General features: G+C 42.2%; 1 protein-coding gene across 3 annotated transcripts in view; it reads left to right on the top strand.

Moving 5' to 3' along the window:
• Window positions 1-17,296, top strand: part of PPM1H (protein phosphatase, Mg2+/Mn2+ dependent 1H) — a 136,083-nt gene that overhangs the window by 73,396 nt on the left and 45,391 nt on the right. For all 3 annotated transcript variants that reach the window (XM_040670460.2, XM_003640351.6, XM_015282711.4), the window contains exon 4: window positions 5,604-5,716. In XM_040670460.2, coding sequence (XP_040526394.1) covers window positions 5,604-5,716 — 113 coding nt within the window. The remainder of the gene's footprint in view (window positions 1-5,603; window positions 5,717-17,296) is intronic.

Below are 17,296 nucleotides of genomic sequence, written 5' to 3'. Positions count from 1 at the left end.
GGATAGAGAAAGATAGGGTTTTTTTTAATTGAACAATTGAACCTGGCAGGTTTATCTAATGAAGGTTTTGTTCCCTTTTATCAGGAAGATTTTTTTTGTACCTTTTCTTTTTTCCCCAAATGTCTTTTGAATTCTTGTTAAGCTCTCCCTGTTCTAACCTCGATTGTCAAATGAAACGCTATTTATCAAATGGCTCTTAAAAATTATTCTTCTTTGTCAGGTGTGATTTTCTTTTGGACATTGCTTGTCTTACAGCTGTGTGCATTAAAACACTGTAGGAAGCTGATACAGGTCATGTCATTGCCTAACTTAGAAATTTCAGAAGTTAAGGTGCCCCTTTTTGAAGCACTTTTAAAGAGTATTCTCTGTGTTGAACTTGGGATTAGCAAGTTTTTGCAATGTGTTTTCACTGTTCTATTTAAAATAATAGTAACGCTCAATGTCAGTAATTATCAGTGACCACAATTACTTGAATGAAAATAAATTAGCTTAAGTTTTGGAGGTATTCCAAGTCAAATCCTCTAATTTTCATCTCTTGAGTTTTAAGATGTGTACGTAGAGATTTAGGAGCTGAGTGGATACTTCCAAATGCTCTTCATTACTGGATAGAAGCATTAAACTATAATCTTTTCCCTGAATTTAACCTTTTGTGCATGAGAGCAATTTAGTATCTAATTTAAAGACCTCGGGCAGGAAGCACCTATTCCACACTAAACCCTCTTTATCTTGAATGGGAAAAAATGGCACACACCATAGGCTGTGTGATTTACAGACAGTTGTGTCTGCTGTATCAAGCTTCTTTCTTGAGATTCTTTTGATTCAGATCTAAACGGATACTTTCACAAAATGCTTCAAATTAAAACGGCACCAATCTTGAGAGACCAACACACGTTGTATGGTTTGCCTTTTTGAAAAAACTTCCTCTGGTTAAATAGCCATCAGAAATAAAGGGGCTTGCAGCGGTGGTACGACCATTTTGATGCCTTTATGACTGAGATAAAGCAATTTAAGGAGTTAATTTTGACTTTATGCCTTCTAAAATATGATTTTTAATTTAAAAGAAAAAATGTTAATGAATGTCCTGTGTGTAGGAGGTAAAGCTGCTTGCTGACATAGCAAGGCACAGCTACCAAAGGACTTATCCTGAGGATGGATACAGCTGAAGAATAGTTATAGCGGCTGAAGGAGCTGGGATTGTTCAGTCTAGAGAAGAGGAGGCTCAGGGGAGACCTTATTGCTCTCTATAACTACCTGAAGGGAAGTTGTAGTGAGCTGGGGGTCAGCCTCTTCTCTCGTGTGACTAGTGGTAGGACCAAAGGGAATGGCTTCAAGCTGCGCCAGGGGAGGTTCAGGCTGGACATTAGGAAATACTGCTTCTCTGAAAGGGTGGTCAGGCACTGGAATGGGCTGCCCAGAGAGGTGGTGGAGTCACCGACCCTGGTGGTGTTCACAGAGCGTTTGGATGTTGTGTTGAGGGACATGGTTTAGTGAGAACTGTTGGTGATGGGTGAATGGTTGGACTGGATGATCCTGTGGGTCTTTTCCAACCTTTGTGATTCTGTGATTCTATGATTCTGTTGTAGTTCTTAGTGCAGTTTGACGACTGTTTGTAATGATGATGCTGCAGTTTGATCAGTTTGCCTACGTCTGTTTTCAAGAGCCTGAGCTTTTAAAATTTGGCATCAGATGCAGCTGGCACGCACTTCTCTGCACTCTCACCCTTGCTGCTCTCCCACCCTCTGCCCCCGCCCCTGCAGCACGCCAGCAGCCTGCATGTATGAGCCAGCCTGGGCAGAGCTGCCCGTGGCTCACACCCGCAGCCCAAGATGTGCCCCACACATGCTGATGGAAAACGCTGGAAGGAAGGACGAGGTAGGGAGCCCTGCAGCACGCCAGGCCGCTGGCCATGCCATGCTTACAGAGGCACCAGAGCCGCTCCGGCAGATCTCCACGAGGTGGCACGAGCAAGCCGCTGTGAGCCTCTGACTGAGCAAACAATGCTGCCTTCGTGGCGTGGTCGGCTTCTGTTTTTAGCAAAGGGTTATAAGCTAGCATGACAAACCAGTGTTTTTGCTCAGGGAAACTCAGGTCCAAGCCTTAGCGAGGCAGGTGCTGAAGATGCATCCCCCCCAAGTGGTCAGCACAGTGGGGATGGGCTGTCCGACTGCTGGCACTGCATCCTCAGGCTGACGCTGCAGTCGGTCCCGCAGCACCTCAGTGTCCTCCAGAGGCTCGGCTCCATCCTCCCCTGCGCTCCATCCCCTGGGGGGGCTGGGCATAATGCAACTCTGTGGGCGCCCTGCTCCTGCCTGCCGCAACATTCCCGATCCTCAGGAGAGGGCAGGGCACAGATTATTTCCCTCCTTGGCATTAAATGTCAGCCTTTTCAGCAGAGGATACAGAAATCCTTTTTTGTTGTTGTTGTTTTGTTTTTTCTTAAAAAAGACCATTTTACAGCTGTTAGGAAGGTGTTATCACAGCTACAAATGCGTCCTCTAATTCTTCACCCTTCATTCTCCACCCTGCAGTTCATACTCATTTTCCACTTGTCGAGTGAAGTTTTCCATCTCTGTCGAGACCTGAGGGTGTGCCCCATGCTGCCCTTTGGACTGAAAGAGGGATCATATCATCATCACAGAATCATAGAATGGCCTGGGTTGAAAAGGACCACAATGATCATCAAGCTTCAACCCCCCTGCTGTGTGCAGGGTTGCCAACCATAGACCAGGCTGCCCAGAGCCACATCCAGCCTGGCCTTGAATGCCTCCAGGGATGGGGCATCCACGGCCTCCTTGGGCAACCTGTTCCAGTGCGTCACCACCCTGTGTGTGAAAAACGTCTTCCTAATATCTAACCTAAACCTCCCCTGTCTCAGTTTAAAACCATTCCCCTCTGTCCTATTACTATCAACCCATGTAAACAGTCATTCCTCCTCCTGTTTGTATGCTCCCTTCAAGTACTAGAAGTATGATTCAGCCCAGTATTGCTCAGCTCTTCCCTTACCAGCAGGTTGCTATATGGAAATGTTTTGCATCCTACAGAAAAGGAGAGGGTGGGGAGGGGGGGGGAAGAGAAAAAAAAGGTATCTACTCTGAAATCTTTCCCCAGGTGGGAAATTAGGAAAGTTTTGTATGTACTTGGCCTTCATCTAGAACTCTTTACACCCCTAAAGGCTTCAGAGGTGTTCTGCACCTCTCTGTGCTGCACCACTTTCCCAGCAGCACTGATGAAACATATTTCATTAAAAGCTGATATCTCTGCATCAGAATGAGTTGGCACTAATGGTGGCCTTCATTTTATTTTGTTTTACCTTTTCCCCTCAAATTTTGTTGAGATACAGGAAACCTCCTTCAGCGCCCGAGATCTGGTTTGAGTGAAGCAAACTCTGAGAATGAGGCCCTAAGGATTATCCATCTTCTCCATCCCATAATAAACGCTTCTGAGTTCTTCTTATTGAAGGGAATAAATTTTAATATAGGCATTCCAGCACTCGTGCAGTGTACGTGTGACAGGGCTGGAACCAGGTGAGGAATTGTACTTTGTTTCAAGGTCTCCGAGGATACTCGGAGCAGCGGAGATGAAGCTGTTTTAAAATTCCTGGCAGTGCCTGGGAAATCCACTGTAGTATTTGTAAGTTTAAATTATTTTGATGGTTAGAAACATCTGCTTCCTTTGAACTGCTCTTTTCAGCTTAATTTAAAAATATATGGAAACCACAGGGAGGAAAATCAGCTTCTCTATGGCAAGATTAGATGAAGTGGCATTTGCAACGAGCCCATGTCTGTGACCAAAGGCTCTGCAAGATGTGATTTTAGCTTTGAGGTGTTTTCCTCCTGGCCTTCACCACAGCCTACCTACCAAAAACAAAAATTAAAAAGGAGATAAATTAAGGGAAAAAAAAAAATAAATGAATACTTGCATTGAGTAGCAGGAGCCACAACAAAACCCGCTGTCTGCGGCAGAGCAGCTTGCAGTTCCTCTGTGCAAGCAGATGATGGCCGTGTCGGGTAGCGCTGTGCACCTCCGCTGTCCCCACCGCCCTCCCCACTGCTGTGTTGACGGCACAAATGGGATCAGGCTGTGTGCGCTCTGGCCTGCTCGGAGTCACGTTATTTGTGACAGGCACTATTAGAAAGAGTGGATCAGGACAGCGGCTGAGCACTGCTGAGGATCCCCGCTGCCGTCCCGGATCACCTCCCTCTCCATAAATGCATAGGAAACAAAGAGCGGTCCCTGGGCTGCGTTGGTGCTGCAGGTTTTCAAGCAGACTGCAGCTGTTATAGTTAGCATTTGTTGTGGTTCTTTTACTCGGATAAATAAAGCTCTGAAATAAAGCTCTAAATCCCATACCCCAAGGCGTGGACAGTTTGAGCTGTTTTTTGCTTAATGCAAATAATGAAGTACAGCACACAGAGAGACAAATACATCCATAATGAAAAGCGCATACAAGTAGGCAAGGTTTGGCTGAAAAGATCTGCTAGTTCCTTGCAATAGCTGTGTTAGGTGACGCTCCCTGTTTGAATGTAGCATCGCAGGGAAAGACCAGTTTGATATTAAGGTTGGATTCTGGACTCAGGAGAGGAGAGTGACTTCTAACATGTTGGGTTATTACCAGAAGCTAAGCTAAGAGGCAGCAGAGTGAGTTCACTGGCACACAATTGGTTTTGTTGAAGATGTATGGAGTACTGGGAAGTAGCTCATTTACCTTTTTTTTCATGGTCTCTAAGCTTTCTTGGGATAATGTATACTGCTGGGCTTGACTGACTGTCAGTGACAGATGTGACTTGTGTTCTCCACATCTATTAAGCAGGAGGGCTTTTTATGCGTTATTTTATATAGTATTTTTTACTGAACTCAGAATCAGTTGCAAGTTTAACATGGGAAGAACCGTTGGAATAGGTACATACCCCTCTAAATCGGTGCACATTCACAGATTCTTTCCAGGGCCTCATAAAATCAGTGAGACATGATACAGCCTTACATATTGTGGCTTGCCCTGGCAATTCTGTGAATGCCTACTACTGGTATTTTTTTCAGTGCTCTACTGATGTTCTATTTCACGGTGGGTTTTTTTTGTTAACAAGTTTAGCATCACTCCCTTCAGTACTTCTGAAGGGTAGCCCTGTTGCATGAGTGTGTCTTGCTGCTGTTTGTAAAGGTGTACGCTCCACAATCCTAGCCTCCACTTTGGAGACCAGGTAGTTATTCATGTCATAGCTAGGTCTCATTAATTATTTGCTGTCTATGTAAAGTGCTCTCCAATTATACCACCAGGTATCTGTTGTTCAGCTACATTTATCTTTGCCTTCTTTGTGCTTTTTCCGTAGCAAAATCTCTTGCATCCCTCAGCATTGCCCTTTATTCCATGATGCCCGATGTTTTACAGTCCTGTCCTGTTTTATCCCCAGTTTTGTATCATAAGCATTCGGTACTCCGAGACCTTCCATTCTCTCTGATCATGTAGCCGGGACTGCAATAGTAAAGAAAGCTAGTGGGACTTGCATTTGAAGTAAATTGTAATTTTTTAGGGGAATCTCCATTTTCTAAAGTATTAATTACAGTGCTGCCTTTTTAAAAAAACATTTTGTTTTCTTTTCCTATAGGATTTACAAATAGAACGAGAGAGGACCGTGTATAATATTTCTGGTGGCTGCACAGCCCTTGTGGTGGTGTATTTATTGGGGAAGCTTTACGTGGCAAATGCTGGTGATAGCAGGTAAGTGAGTGTGATGTCTCTTCTACTCCCACACCCAAACTCGCAAGATCTGATGTTACCAAGTTCCTCAGTGGCAAGTAGCGTCAGCAGGAGGTTCTGTTTTTTGGCTGGGTTCTTAGGAGTTCTCACAAAAATTAATGCAAAAAGTAGTGATAGACTTCCAGTGTCCAGTTGAGTGGTGGATGCACTCAAGGTGACTGACTCATCTTTTCTTCCTTGTTGCTGTCTCTGAATGAGTTGGTGGTTGCAGAGAAGTGGAAAGACACTAAAGAGCCTTTGAAACAGGTGTAGTAGAATTGTATGTTGAACACTGTTTGATGGGGGACTACATCTGGAACTGCTGATCCTGAGGCTGCTGTCCCTAGGTCTAGCCTTGGAAGACCACCTGGCTATCAGATGTTAATATAATTGAAAATAGTATTGGGAGTGTAGTAAGTATCTGCTACTCCTGCAGGGGGGTGGGGGAGGCTATCCAGAAGTTAGGATTTTTACTGTGTCCTGCTCTGACTCATGTACTCGCCTGTTTCTCAGAACTGAATGCTGTAGTTCAAGAATTGTTACTTTGCTTTAGTTGGAAGTTGGATGCTTTAAATCTCATGATGAGAAGTTCCTTCTTTTTCTTCTGACTTAGCTAAAACTAAGAACATGCTGAGAGCCTCTCACTTACATTCCTTCCCTCTCTCTCATTCTCTGCCTATACCACTGCCAGAGAGAATGAGGCTGTTCTTGCAAGACTTCATACCTTCACATGTTTCTTCTGGCAGTGCTCTGCATAAACAGGCCAGCAGAGAGTAGTTCTCTGCGTGACACAGACTGCATTTGGGTTCAGTTAGTAGCTGAGTAACTGAAGTTTGTACAGATACTGAACTGTGTTGTCTTCTGATGAAGACCACTACAGTTACGTGTTTGTGTTTGGGTTTTGTGTGCACACAGTTCACGTTTGTACTGTGTGCCCCCATCTATGCACAGAGACAGCACTCAAGAGTAAAGTGTTTTGAAGCTTAAACCAAATATTTTTATTGCCTCTTGCTGCATTAAAATGTGTTGGAAGACAAATCCATTGCGCATGAACTGCTTTGCTTTTTCATGTTAGTGATCCTAATTTGCTGAATTTGCTACGTGTGTTGTAAATTGCTCACCAAGTTCCTCTTGAGAGGTGACATTTTCAAATCTTCTTTTCCCACCAAATGGCAAATGAATGAGTCCTTGCAGGGTGTACCTGGAAACGTATTTGAGTTGACCATCTGTCCACTCCTCAGAACCACTAACTGTGCTACATTTTACCTCTCTTCCATCAGATTAGAAGTAATTGTGTTTTCCTTTATTACTGTGCTTTGAAGTACAGTTGAGTCTCTTCCATAGAGTTAGCTAATTGCTTTATTCCGTAATTGTGCAGTGCAAAACTGGCTGTGCAGGACCTGCTTCTGAGGGCTGAGGTCTTTAGTCTTAAATGACTGGCTGCTTGCAGTTCCACCAGGATCTTCCTCCTGCTTCCTGAGAGCAGCCTCAGCTCCATTGAATCCTGTGGATACTCATAGGAATAAACTTTTATTGGTGGTCATCTTGAGGTAGTCCCAGTGTCCACCTTAGTTAAAACCACTAAGAGGCTTTGAATATTCATCAAACTCATCCAAAACATCTTTTTTCAGAAAAAGAGGAAAAGAAGGAAGCCACTAGCAAGGCTGGGTGATCTTTGAACTAAGGCTGAAGTTCTTCTACTCATTCCTCAGATTGCTATAGGTAACAGAGTCACTTCAGATCCAAAACAGTTTGGTTTTCCACTTTCCAAAGGGACCTCATGGAAGCCTTACTCATGCTGAGGAGAATTCTCCAAATTTCCAAAATCTTTCAGTTTCACATGGGCCTGCTTATAGATTTTCCGAGCTGAATAAAATATTTTTAAGAGAAGCTTTACAGTGTAGAAGTCTGGTTGATCTGAGTCTCTCTCCCACTCTTCTCATGTTTCAGGAAGGGGGTGAGAAGGAGGCCTGCAGTTACCGTGAAACATCCAAGTTGCTTCTCATGCCTCAAATGACATTTTAGGGCTAGAAAAGCAGCTCTGAGCTTGCCTGCCTACTTCCAGGGCGCACAGTGCATTGTTGTATTTTTAAGAGCCAAGTCACGTAGCCAAGAAGTTCCTTATTTGTGTTAGTGGAAGAATACTTGCATTTTTACTGTCTCATGCCTTGCGTTGTCAACTTTTAGTTTTTTACAGATACAAATGAGGATACTGAGAAATATAATGAGGAAACTACTAAACAAAATGTTTGTATGTTTTTTAGGAGAAGAGTGGAGTTTGTTTTTTTTTTTTTTTTCCCCCAAATATGTGCCTCATGTTTGTTGCTTTTGGAAGTAGATGCCAAAACCCTCACTAACTTCAGTGGAGTTCTGGTTTCCTTGAGTTCAGCAACTCATTTATGCCTCTTCTGTCCTCAGTCTCCTCCTACCTTCTCTGCCCCCATAATAGAAGAAATGTCTAAAAAATAACTGCAGTTAAATCAAGCTACATTTCCAGCAGACTAATCTGTGAGAGATTTCATGCTGCAGAGTTGGTAAATGAGCATTTTGAGTTTATACAATCCTTATTGGTATGGCCTCTGCCCAAAAGAGGGCTTGGGCTTCGAAATTACCTGGAATTAGAAACAACAGAAGCTTATAGATGTGGGTTTTGAACAGCTTCTGCTGTCACGGGACCAAGGTACATACAACAAACTGTTACTGTCACAATGAGACTAAGGAAACTGCAAGTGTGAGACTTGAATGATAATGTGCTGTGTGGTGCCAGCTATACCTCAGACTTATGCCTGTGGTATTCAGTTTAACCACTAAAGCTTCTCAAATCTAATCATTTCATGCCACGTACCCTGGCACTGTTGTATAGCAGCTGTCCTTTTGTAGTTGATGTGTAATTACATCATGAAAAGACTTTAATTACCATATTACTAAATTACCAGCCAGCAATCCTTTCAGGTTCAGCCCCAGCTCACTTCTGTAGGCACTATTAGGCTTCTTCAAGCTGAACACTTTTGGTTGGTGTAAAAAGGAGAAAAATTGTGCTAATTGTACGTTTTGTTATGAACTATTATTGAGCTTGATGTTATGGCATCACTAATGTCAATGATACAATTAAACTTATGCTAACGATGCAATCGTATTTCTGTAATAATTATATGTTAAATGCGCATGATACCAGAATCCTACTAAAAATTAGGCAATGTCTTCAGAGCCTGATAAGAACAACTTAGAGGGAGCCGATTTCATTTTCTAATGGTTTGCTAATCATTCTTGGAATCTGCCATAAATGTACCTACTTGTAGAGTCAAAATTTGTGTCTGCATATTGACCAAAGCTTTTATATGCCACCCTCTCTCATGCCACCTCTCAGTGGTTGGCACTGTCTGTGCAAGGTTGTTTAGGTAGGGACTGATAGTGCTGTAGTGGGCTATCTGATACACAGCATTTATATTTTGCCTATCAATTTGATATATACACCGTCATTACTACCCTGTGGTAGACACTCTGAATATCTGTGGTTTCTTTGGTCTTTTTGATGTTGGTTGACTGGTTCATTTTTTTAATAAGGAATGGTAAATCTTCTCTGCTCATTCTTTTAAACAGTATTGTTCAGTTTTATATTGCTAAAGTGACTTTTACTTCTAAATTGCCATAACACGCCTTGTTAATCTCAGTTCTTCCAGTTTTATGTTCTTTATTAGTATGTTGTTTTATAGCTAGTGATGAAGCAGTAGTAAAACAAGAACTTAAAATGTTTTTACTGATTACTGCCCATTACTGTATAGCCTCATGCAACATAACATTTACCCAATATCACTCCAATGACTCTAATGCGATATGATCATATTAACCGTCTTTGGCACAAGCGTTCTTCTGGCTCTCATGTTGTCTGGCTGGCTGAGGAGCTGCTCAGCAACTGCAGGCGCTGCCATTTTGTGCTGTGTTTGGAGCCATTTGGGTTAGCAGTGCTTTTATCATCATTTAAGATGCAGTACATCACAAGTTGATTTGACTTTGCCATAGACCTTGAAATACTTGCTAAATCTTCAAATGGGTTCTTGGACTTTTTTGATTCATTGGCAGAAGGTGGCATCAGAGAAAAGAGCCTAATGTTTTGGAGGCTTCACAGTCCTTCAGGGTCACTGGATTTTTTGGTTTGCTTCATCAGCCTTTTTTTTAAAAAAAATATATATATATATATCATTTTTTGCTTCCCTGCTTTTTGCCCCCATGTGCTTCTGTTTTCAGGGTGTATTCACCCTCTTGAATATATATCCTCATGTCCAGAATAGACTCCTTTTTGCAAGTGTAGAATTCACGCTAAGGCATTTGGGATTGTTTAGTGATAGGAGCTCTTTAAGTGGATGTATATGTGGCACTTTCACATGGGTGCAGGTTAAGCAACGTCATTGCAGTTCAATTGTCCATACGTGTGTACAACACTGATTTCTTGTAGTTTAATATAATTGAATTTTGCTTTGTTTACTGTTTCCATTCTGTCCGGATTGGCAGCCTGTGTTGAACTTCGCTACATTTATACTTACTCTGTGTCACAGTGCTAGTTAACTGCTTATCTCATAAGTAGCTCCCTTTGTAGGAACTAAAATTTGGAAATCATGTATTACTATGAAGCAAATGGAAATGAGGCATGGAAACAACAGTATATTTGCTGACTGGCACTGTAGGAGAAATAGAATTTTTGAGAAATCAGAATTGAAGATTCTGACCCATTTTTGTGGTTCGTGGTATCTGACCTCTTCCTCAAGGCAGTCCAACAGCGTGATTTTAGCCAGAAGCCCAAATACTGTATGGGTGGAAACCAAGCAATGCTCTAGTGTATTACAATTACAGAGTTGGTTTGTTTTGGTCTTGGGTTTACAGTACTTTTTAGGAAACTTTAATTTTCTAATTTTTCTTAACTATTTTCTAATCTAAATTGTGTGGGATTTTTGTTTGCCTGGTTTTTTTTTGTTTTGTTTTGTTTTGTTTTTTTTAAGTGGTCTGGGTAAGCTCTTTTGTCTCCTTACATCTGTATCTGCATAAACAACAATAATTGTGTTTTGTACTTAGTGGTCTCTGGAGGAAAGACTAACTCAGTTACTAAGCTGCTTCAAACTGCAGCATTTGGAGAAGCGTTCTTACTCCTGTCTCCTCCTAAAGATGAGAGAAGAGGAACTTCTCTCTTCTCAGCCATGCACAGGGCACTTTCAGCCACACAATCCATGGTGATCCTTCCCTGTCTTCTGAAAATTCTTCTTGCTCTAAATCCTCGGATGATGCCTCCCCAGAGGCGAGAATGACACTTATAGACCGTATCTTGGCCAAGCTGTGTGCACATCCTCTTTTTCAGATGGTTATTAAGTCCTCATCACTCAAAGCCAAAAAAAATGCTTAGATTTTCCAGGTCTGTGCTTGCTCTGCACAGGAGACTGTGAAGTGAAGAGAGACCAAGTGAGTCTCCCACATACATTCTTCTTCAGCAATTGCAGTTTGGTAGGTGGAGAAGTCTGATTCTGCTGCCTAGCAGAAAATGCTGCAAAGGAGCATGGCATCTTAGTCAGACGCAGAAGATAGGCAGCCAAGTCCTGTTTCATTGCTTGCCCAGCTTCTCTTCCTTGGAAGCCTTCCCATACAGGGCCTGCTGAAAGCACTCCTACTTCCCTTTTACCACCTGGACTTCTTCCAAGGAGAAATAAGAGCACAGAATTCATAGGAGTAGCAGCTACCTCGGATCACCTTGCAGAATTTTGTATCAAGTGAAGCTTTTGGAGGCATTTTGAGAAACACTTTATCAAAGTTGTGGAGAAAAAGTGGTGAATCAGAAATAAGTTGTTGCACTCAAAGAGCATGCTTTCTAACAACCTAGTGAATGATGAGTTCCGAAGCAACAGCACCTCATTTCCAGCACTGACTTGGCAGAAGTGATTAATTTGGCAGTCAGTGTTCATAGACTTTTGAAGACACGCAAGTCCTGCCTTTTCTCCAAACTCTTGTTTTTTCTGGAAGAGAGTATGCCTTTGCAATGTCTATGACAATCTAGCATGTGTTAAAGCCATTGTAAACAGTTTCAACATGTGGTATGTTCAGTTAAGTCTTCAGTCTCAACCACACAGTATCTCTACCAAGGAAGTCTTTACATTTCAGATAATGAGGAAGGACAGGAATTTTGCTGCTTGAATACTAGCAAACTAGAAAGCCACAGTTCATTGCTATTAGGTTTTAGGAGTGATGAATCCTATTAACTTTAGTTCTCATAGGTTTTTTCAGCCTTTTGAGGGATAGAAAGACACCACGACAACTAACCAACCCAGACAAAAAGACTGGTTGCAACCACTGTGAATAAAAATTTCCCTATTGCTTTCTTTTATTGGTGAATATGAGTGCTAATCAAGGAAAAAAATCCTGCTGTAATAACATCCCCACATGTATGTTGCATGTTTAACCTGTAGAGCTCATAATGTATGAGGCAGGATGAGTAAACAATGCTAAAGCATAATTTTAACCACTAGTACTGATGCATAAAGAGTCCGTGATCTTGAAGACAGGCAGCTTGTGATATAAGCAAGTACAGCAGAATCAAGATGTTCCAGTGCACTGCACTGAGCTCAGTTTTGCACTCTGTTTTACCTCTTTAATCTGTGCCTTTTTAGTCAACCAGGGAGCACGGGGGATTCTTTCTTCCTTCCAGTGTTACAGGTCAGTGCCAAGGCATACCAAGCAGGCTGTGCACCTTCCATCCCTAGCTGCCTTCCTTACTGTGGGAGGGGAACCAGAGGGAGCACCCCAGGATCACCTTGGTCTCATGAAATCCTTAGTATTGAAGGGCTCTGCTGCTGAGCTGAGAAAGCAGAAGAGCTGAAATCAAAGTAGATGTAATGCTGTAGGGACTAAAATCATTCTGACATCCTCAATGGTAAATCAGTGAAGAGCAGAGAAAAATATCTGCACCTCTTTGACCTTCTGTGGTTAGCCATACCCCAGCCATATTACTGACACAGTAAGCGCCGGCTTGCACAGTGATGCCTTCATCCCTAAGCCCAGGCTTAGTTGCCATAGTAACTCGTCCTGGAGATGAATGTGATATCCTGGACAGCAGAGAAACAGACTTTGATTCCAGAGATAATGGTCTCAAGGCTCAGGGCTGGTCACAAAGATGTGACTGTGCTGCTTTGTTCATCTTCCAGGCATGACCCAAATAATGGGTGGCGTGTTGTTCAGCCACGTTGCAGAAATGTGGTGATGTATCATCACTGCAACCCTGAACTTAGTGGTTTTCAAATGAAGAATACACTGAAATCATCATGAACAGAATGAATCCCATGAGGGCAGCAAATCTCCAATGTAAGCAGGTTGGAACCATTGGCAGCCAGTTTTTGTGTTCTAGCAGTATCTGCTCGCTGCAAACTGGCTTGTCATGGCTTCCTAGCTGCTGGCTAGGAAGACCAGTGCATTCAGATGTAAAGCAATGGGAAAGTACACAGGATTCCGTACACAATGTTTTAGTTTAGTTGATAGGCTTTTGAGTTCATACTACTAGTACTGGAGTAGGAAATGCTACACGTTAAAACATGCGTAAGTAAACATACAAAGGCACCACAATGGATATTTCCGTAGTAAAAGTTACTTTCCTGATGAAACACAGGCAAAAAACAGTCATGTAGGTAGCTAACACCATCACGTAACCTATAAGTGAGGGGAGGGAGTACAAAAAAAAAAAGGTGTAATTAGCTCTAAAATGAAACACTGTTAGTAATGTTGACTGTTAATAATTAGCCGACTGTTAATAATAGCAACTCCATACTTAGACTGGCTCAGAGAAGCAATCCATGTGAGGACAACCTCAAGTAGTGCAGGGAATCTCCTGGGAATGGAGCTGCACCACAGCAAAGTGGAGCTCCTGAGCTCAGAAGTCACTGGGCCACGTCTTCTCCTGATATCTCCTCTGTGAACAACCTGCAAGCTTTGTGTTATATTTAATTTAAAACCAGGGAGCGAGTAGTGACACAGAAACAACTGAAGCAGTTTAGTGACAGTGTTGATGGTGGTCTAGTGCCTCTTACTATTGGATGCAGTACGTGGGGCAAAGGGGGCTGCCAGGTGCAGAAGATGCCTCCGACTGCTGTTTACTAAGTTGTTAGTTGAATACACAGGATGGAATGTGAGATCTGTTTAAAAAATTCAGATTTTCATTGTTCTTGGTGGCAGTAAGGAAGATTCTGCCTGATTCAGCTAATATAAATGAGAAATAAGCACTTCCATGGAAATCTGTGAATATTATTTTGCTTTGAGAAATAGCTTCTCCCTGCCCATTTGTGGTCATTTATTAAAAATAATGTGATGATTTAGTAAAACTGGACCACTAAAATTGTGGCTTTAAAGTGTATCAAGACCCTTAATTTGCCTAGAGGCCTTCTCCACAGGCATCACTAAATAAGCGGTAGAAATGTAAATATGAATGACTGGGTTAACTGGAAATGTCATAAAGCCCTAGAGTGTGCTGCAAGGAGCAGCTGGTGTGCTGGTACCGTGCCTCTGAAAGACCACTCTCGGGGTTTCTTACAGGAACTAAATTTTATAACTCCATCCCACGTGCCTTGCAAAGGCATGAGGAGATGCCTGTAGCCCCACAGGAGCCATGCAACGTGGCTGGCTCAGTACTGGTGCAAGGGAATGAAGAAGAGTCCTTGGATACTTTGGCTGCTACCTGTGAAAGCCCAACATCAGCACTGTCCTGTAACATAGCTGTGTCCGGGAGTTGTGCTCCAAAGGTGGCCAGCTTGGCTGCTCAGAAGGCAAAAGCAGCCTGCAGAAGGCCTCCCCAGAAGCTTGAGAGGGTTCCTTGTTATTCCTGCAGGACCAGACTGAATTGTCACAGGGAGAGTGCATTCCCTGTTAACGTTGGCTTTGTTCAGCTGAATGAAAAATGATCCAGTACTTAGAATAGTTCAATTGGAGGGGACCTACCAAGATCATCAAGTCAAACTGCACTACCACTTCAGGGCTAACTGAAAGTGAAAGCATATTAGTGAGGGAGTTATCCAAACGCCTTTTGTATGTTGGCAGGCATGGGACACTGACCACCTCTGTAGGAAGCCTCTTCCAGAGTTTAACCACCCTCATGGTAGAGAAATTTTTCCAAATGTCCAGTCTGAATGCATTTTTGTGGACAGCCCGATGTTTACACTGAGTAATGCCAATAAAGCAGGGTGGCAGGACTCTTGAGTGGCAGTAGATGGAAAATGAGGGCAGAGGCCCTTTTAATTGGCTCTACGCCCTCTCCATTTTGTTGCTTGTTTTCTTGGTTAAGATGCAAAGTAGGAACCAGACATTTATGAGTCTTCTCATGAGTATTACAGGTGTTAGGCAGATGTGTGTTTTGCCATGGGTGTTGCTGAGGGTTGCTGCTTTCACCTCCTGTTTTTATGGTGATGGATATGTCATCACTGGGACCTGTTTTAATGCCAGCTAAACACTACGTAATGGTTTGCTTTACTATCCCCAGCCTGACTTAATTCATAAAATTAAGGAAATCACTTAAAGGCTTTTCACTATAGTTCCGTGATTATTGCCAATGCGGTGAGGTGTTTGTTCATCTGGTTTCTGAACAAACATTGAGAAATGAGTCTGCATGGGATTAAGAAGAGTAATCCAGTTAGCAATAAGTGAAACCAAGATGCCAGGGCTGAATGTATTAAAACTCATCAGTAATCATAATGGTTGATCATAATGGTTAAATTCCAGAGGAACTTAATTTATTTGGTTAATTTACAGACAAGGTGAACATTATTTTGTATCTTCTTATTTCATTTCATAGCAATTAAGAAAACGTAAATAAATGGAACTTTGGTGGCTTTAAAATCACCGGGCATTAACACCATGCTTCCTTGGCTTCTTTAAATATATGCATTTAGTTATCGTAGTAAACAAGTACTCATCTAGACCAATTCCATGTTTCTAAGATTTACTTTCTTTTCTCTCAGTTATTTTGTGACACACCTAATTAAAATATACTGTTTGGTTCCTCCTTTGAATGTAATAAAACCCTGCCTTATTCTTTCTGTCAGTTTAATCCCTCTTTCTTTTCCATTGACACATTTCTAATACCTCTTCAGACAGGCCAGACACTGCTGCTTCATCTGTACCAAATCCACAACGCTTAACACCTTTTGACAAAATGGATACATCCTCCCTGTGGCTTGGAATTGATATACGCTGTCAAAAAGGGTTTTCCGAATGGTCTCTCTTTGTCACCTTTACCAGATTTTTATTCTCTGTTGTAGGAATGTGCAGTTTAATGTTGCGTTTCAAATCATTTTTGGCTGGAAAAGTGTGTAATGGAATCAGGGTGTCCCCTGAATACTCCTAACAGTAGGAGATGCCTCTTTGTTTTGAACACCAGAATCCCAATAGACCCTTCACAGCAGTGAAATTACACTTTTGACCTTGTTCACTAAAGTGTTTCTTTCTCTGTGTGATTAAATGAGAGTAACTAACAATAGCTTCCTCTGAAATGTATGAATTTCCCTCTGTTTGTTTCTCTTAAGAAACTCAGAAAGGATGCTGTGCAATTCTCTGCTGATTGTATTCTCTACAAAAGAAAGAAAGAAAAAAAGCAGAAAAGCAGCCCTGCTCCTTCAGGGAGGGGCGGCTGTTTTATCCATATTAAAAATGCAAAAGTAATTGATGTATTGATATTTTCCCTAGGCCAGTGTGTTGTTGCTACATCTGGAGTGTGAGAGCACCACTGCAACGCACAGACAGATTTTTACCCTTTAGTAGCTTCATTTACCATGTATTTTAAAAGGGGATATTTACTAAAGCACCAGATATTGCTGTGAAGTATCAAATATGAATACAGAAAATAAGCAAATACTTAAAGTTCTGTGTGAATGCTGAATTACTTAAAAGATCACTTCGTTGTACACCATGGTCTGTGAAGTCATGTCAGTCTAAAAGACAGATGCAATATTTTATGTAGATTTGCATGCAGCCTTTTAAGCTCATGCTTCTTTTCATTTGTATGTGACTTGGATGTAGCCTGCTGCAGGCTGCACTGTGACTGTCAGCCCCATCTCACACACTGAAACATCAGCACATCACTTGCTCCACATATGGTTGTTCAGGGCAGGGATTTGCTACATCAGAAAGTCCTCAAAGTGAGGTGGCCAGAAAAGAGAAAATCAGATTTTGTTTTGTTCACTTTAGACTATTTCAGCTGTGTTTTAGGGATATTCTTCAATGAATTCCTGTTTCCTGTGAATATTCACAAGCCCCACACTGGTGAATATACTTTCTTTTGTGCAGTGTGCACGTGTCTGTGAAATGCAAGTGCAGCCCTGCAGTTCGTGTGAGTGGAGACCCTGCACTGGATGGTTGAGTACCTAGATTCAAAACAGGGGAAGGGACATAGTGAAATTCTTAGTTTGTTTTCAGAAGGGATCAAAAAGTACGTGACTTAAGCCTTCAGGGCATGGGTGCCATTATGAACGGGGTTTTTGCTGACCCTGATATGGTGCTACGTGGAGAAGGCATCGGAGCCACACAGCTTGGAGGGCAGTGCACCCA

The sequence above is a fragment of the Gallus gallus genome, chromosome 1 (assembly GCF_016699485.2).
Source record: "Gallus gallus isolate bGalGal1 chromosome 1, bGalGal1.mat.broiler.GRCg7b, whole genome shotgun sequence".
NCBI classification, from domain to species: Eukaryota; Metazoa; Chordata; class Aves; order Galliformes; family Phasianidae; genus Gallus; species Gallus gallus.
The sequence above is the reverse complement of the archived record's forward strand: the minus strand, read 5'-3'. Positions and strand labels throughout refer to the sequence as shown.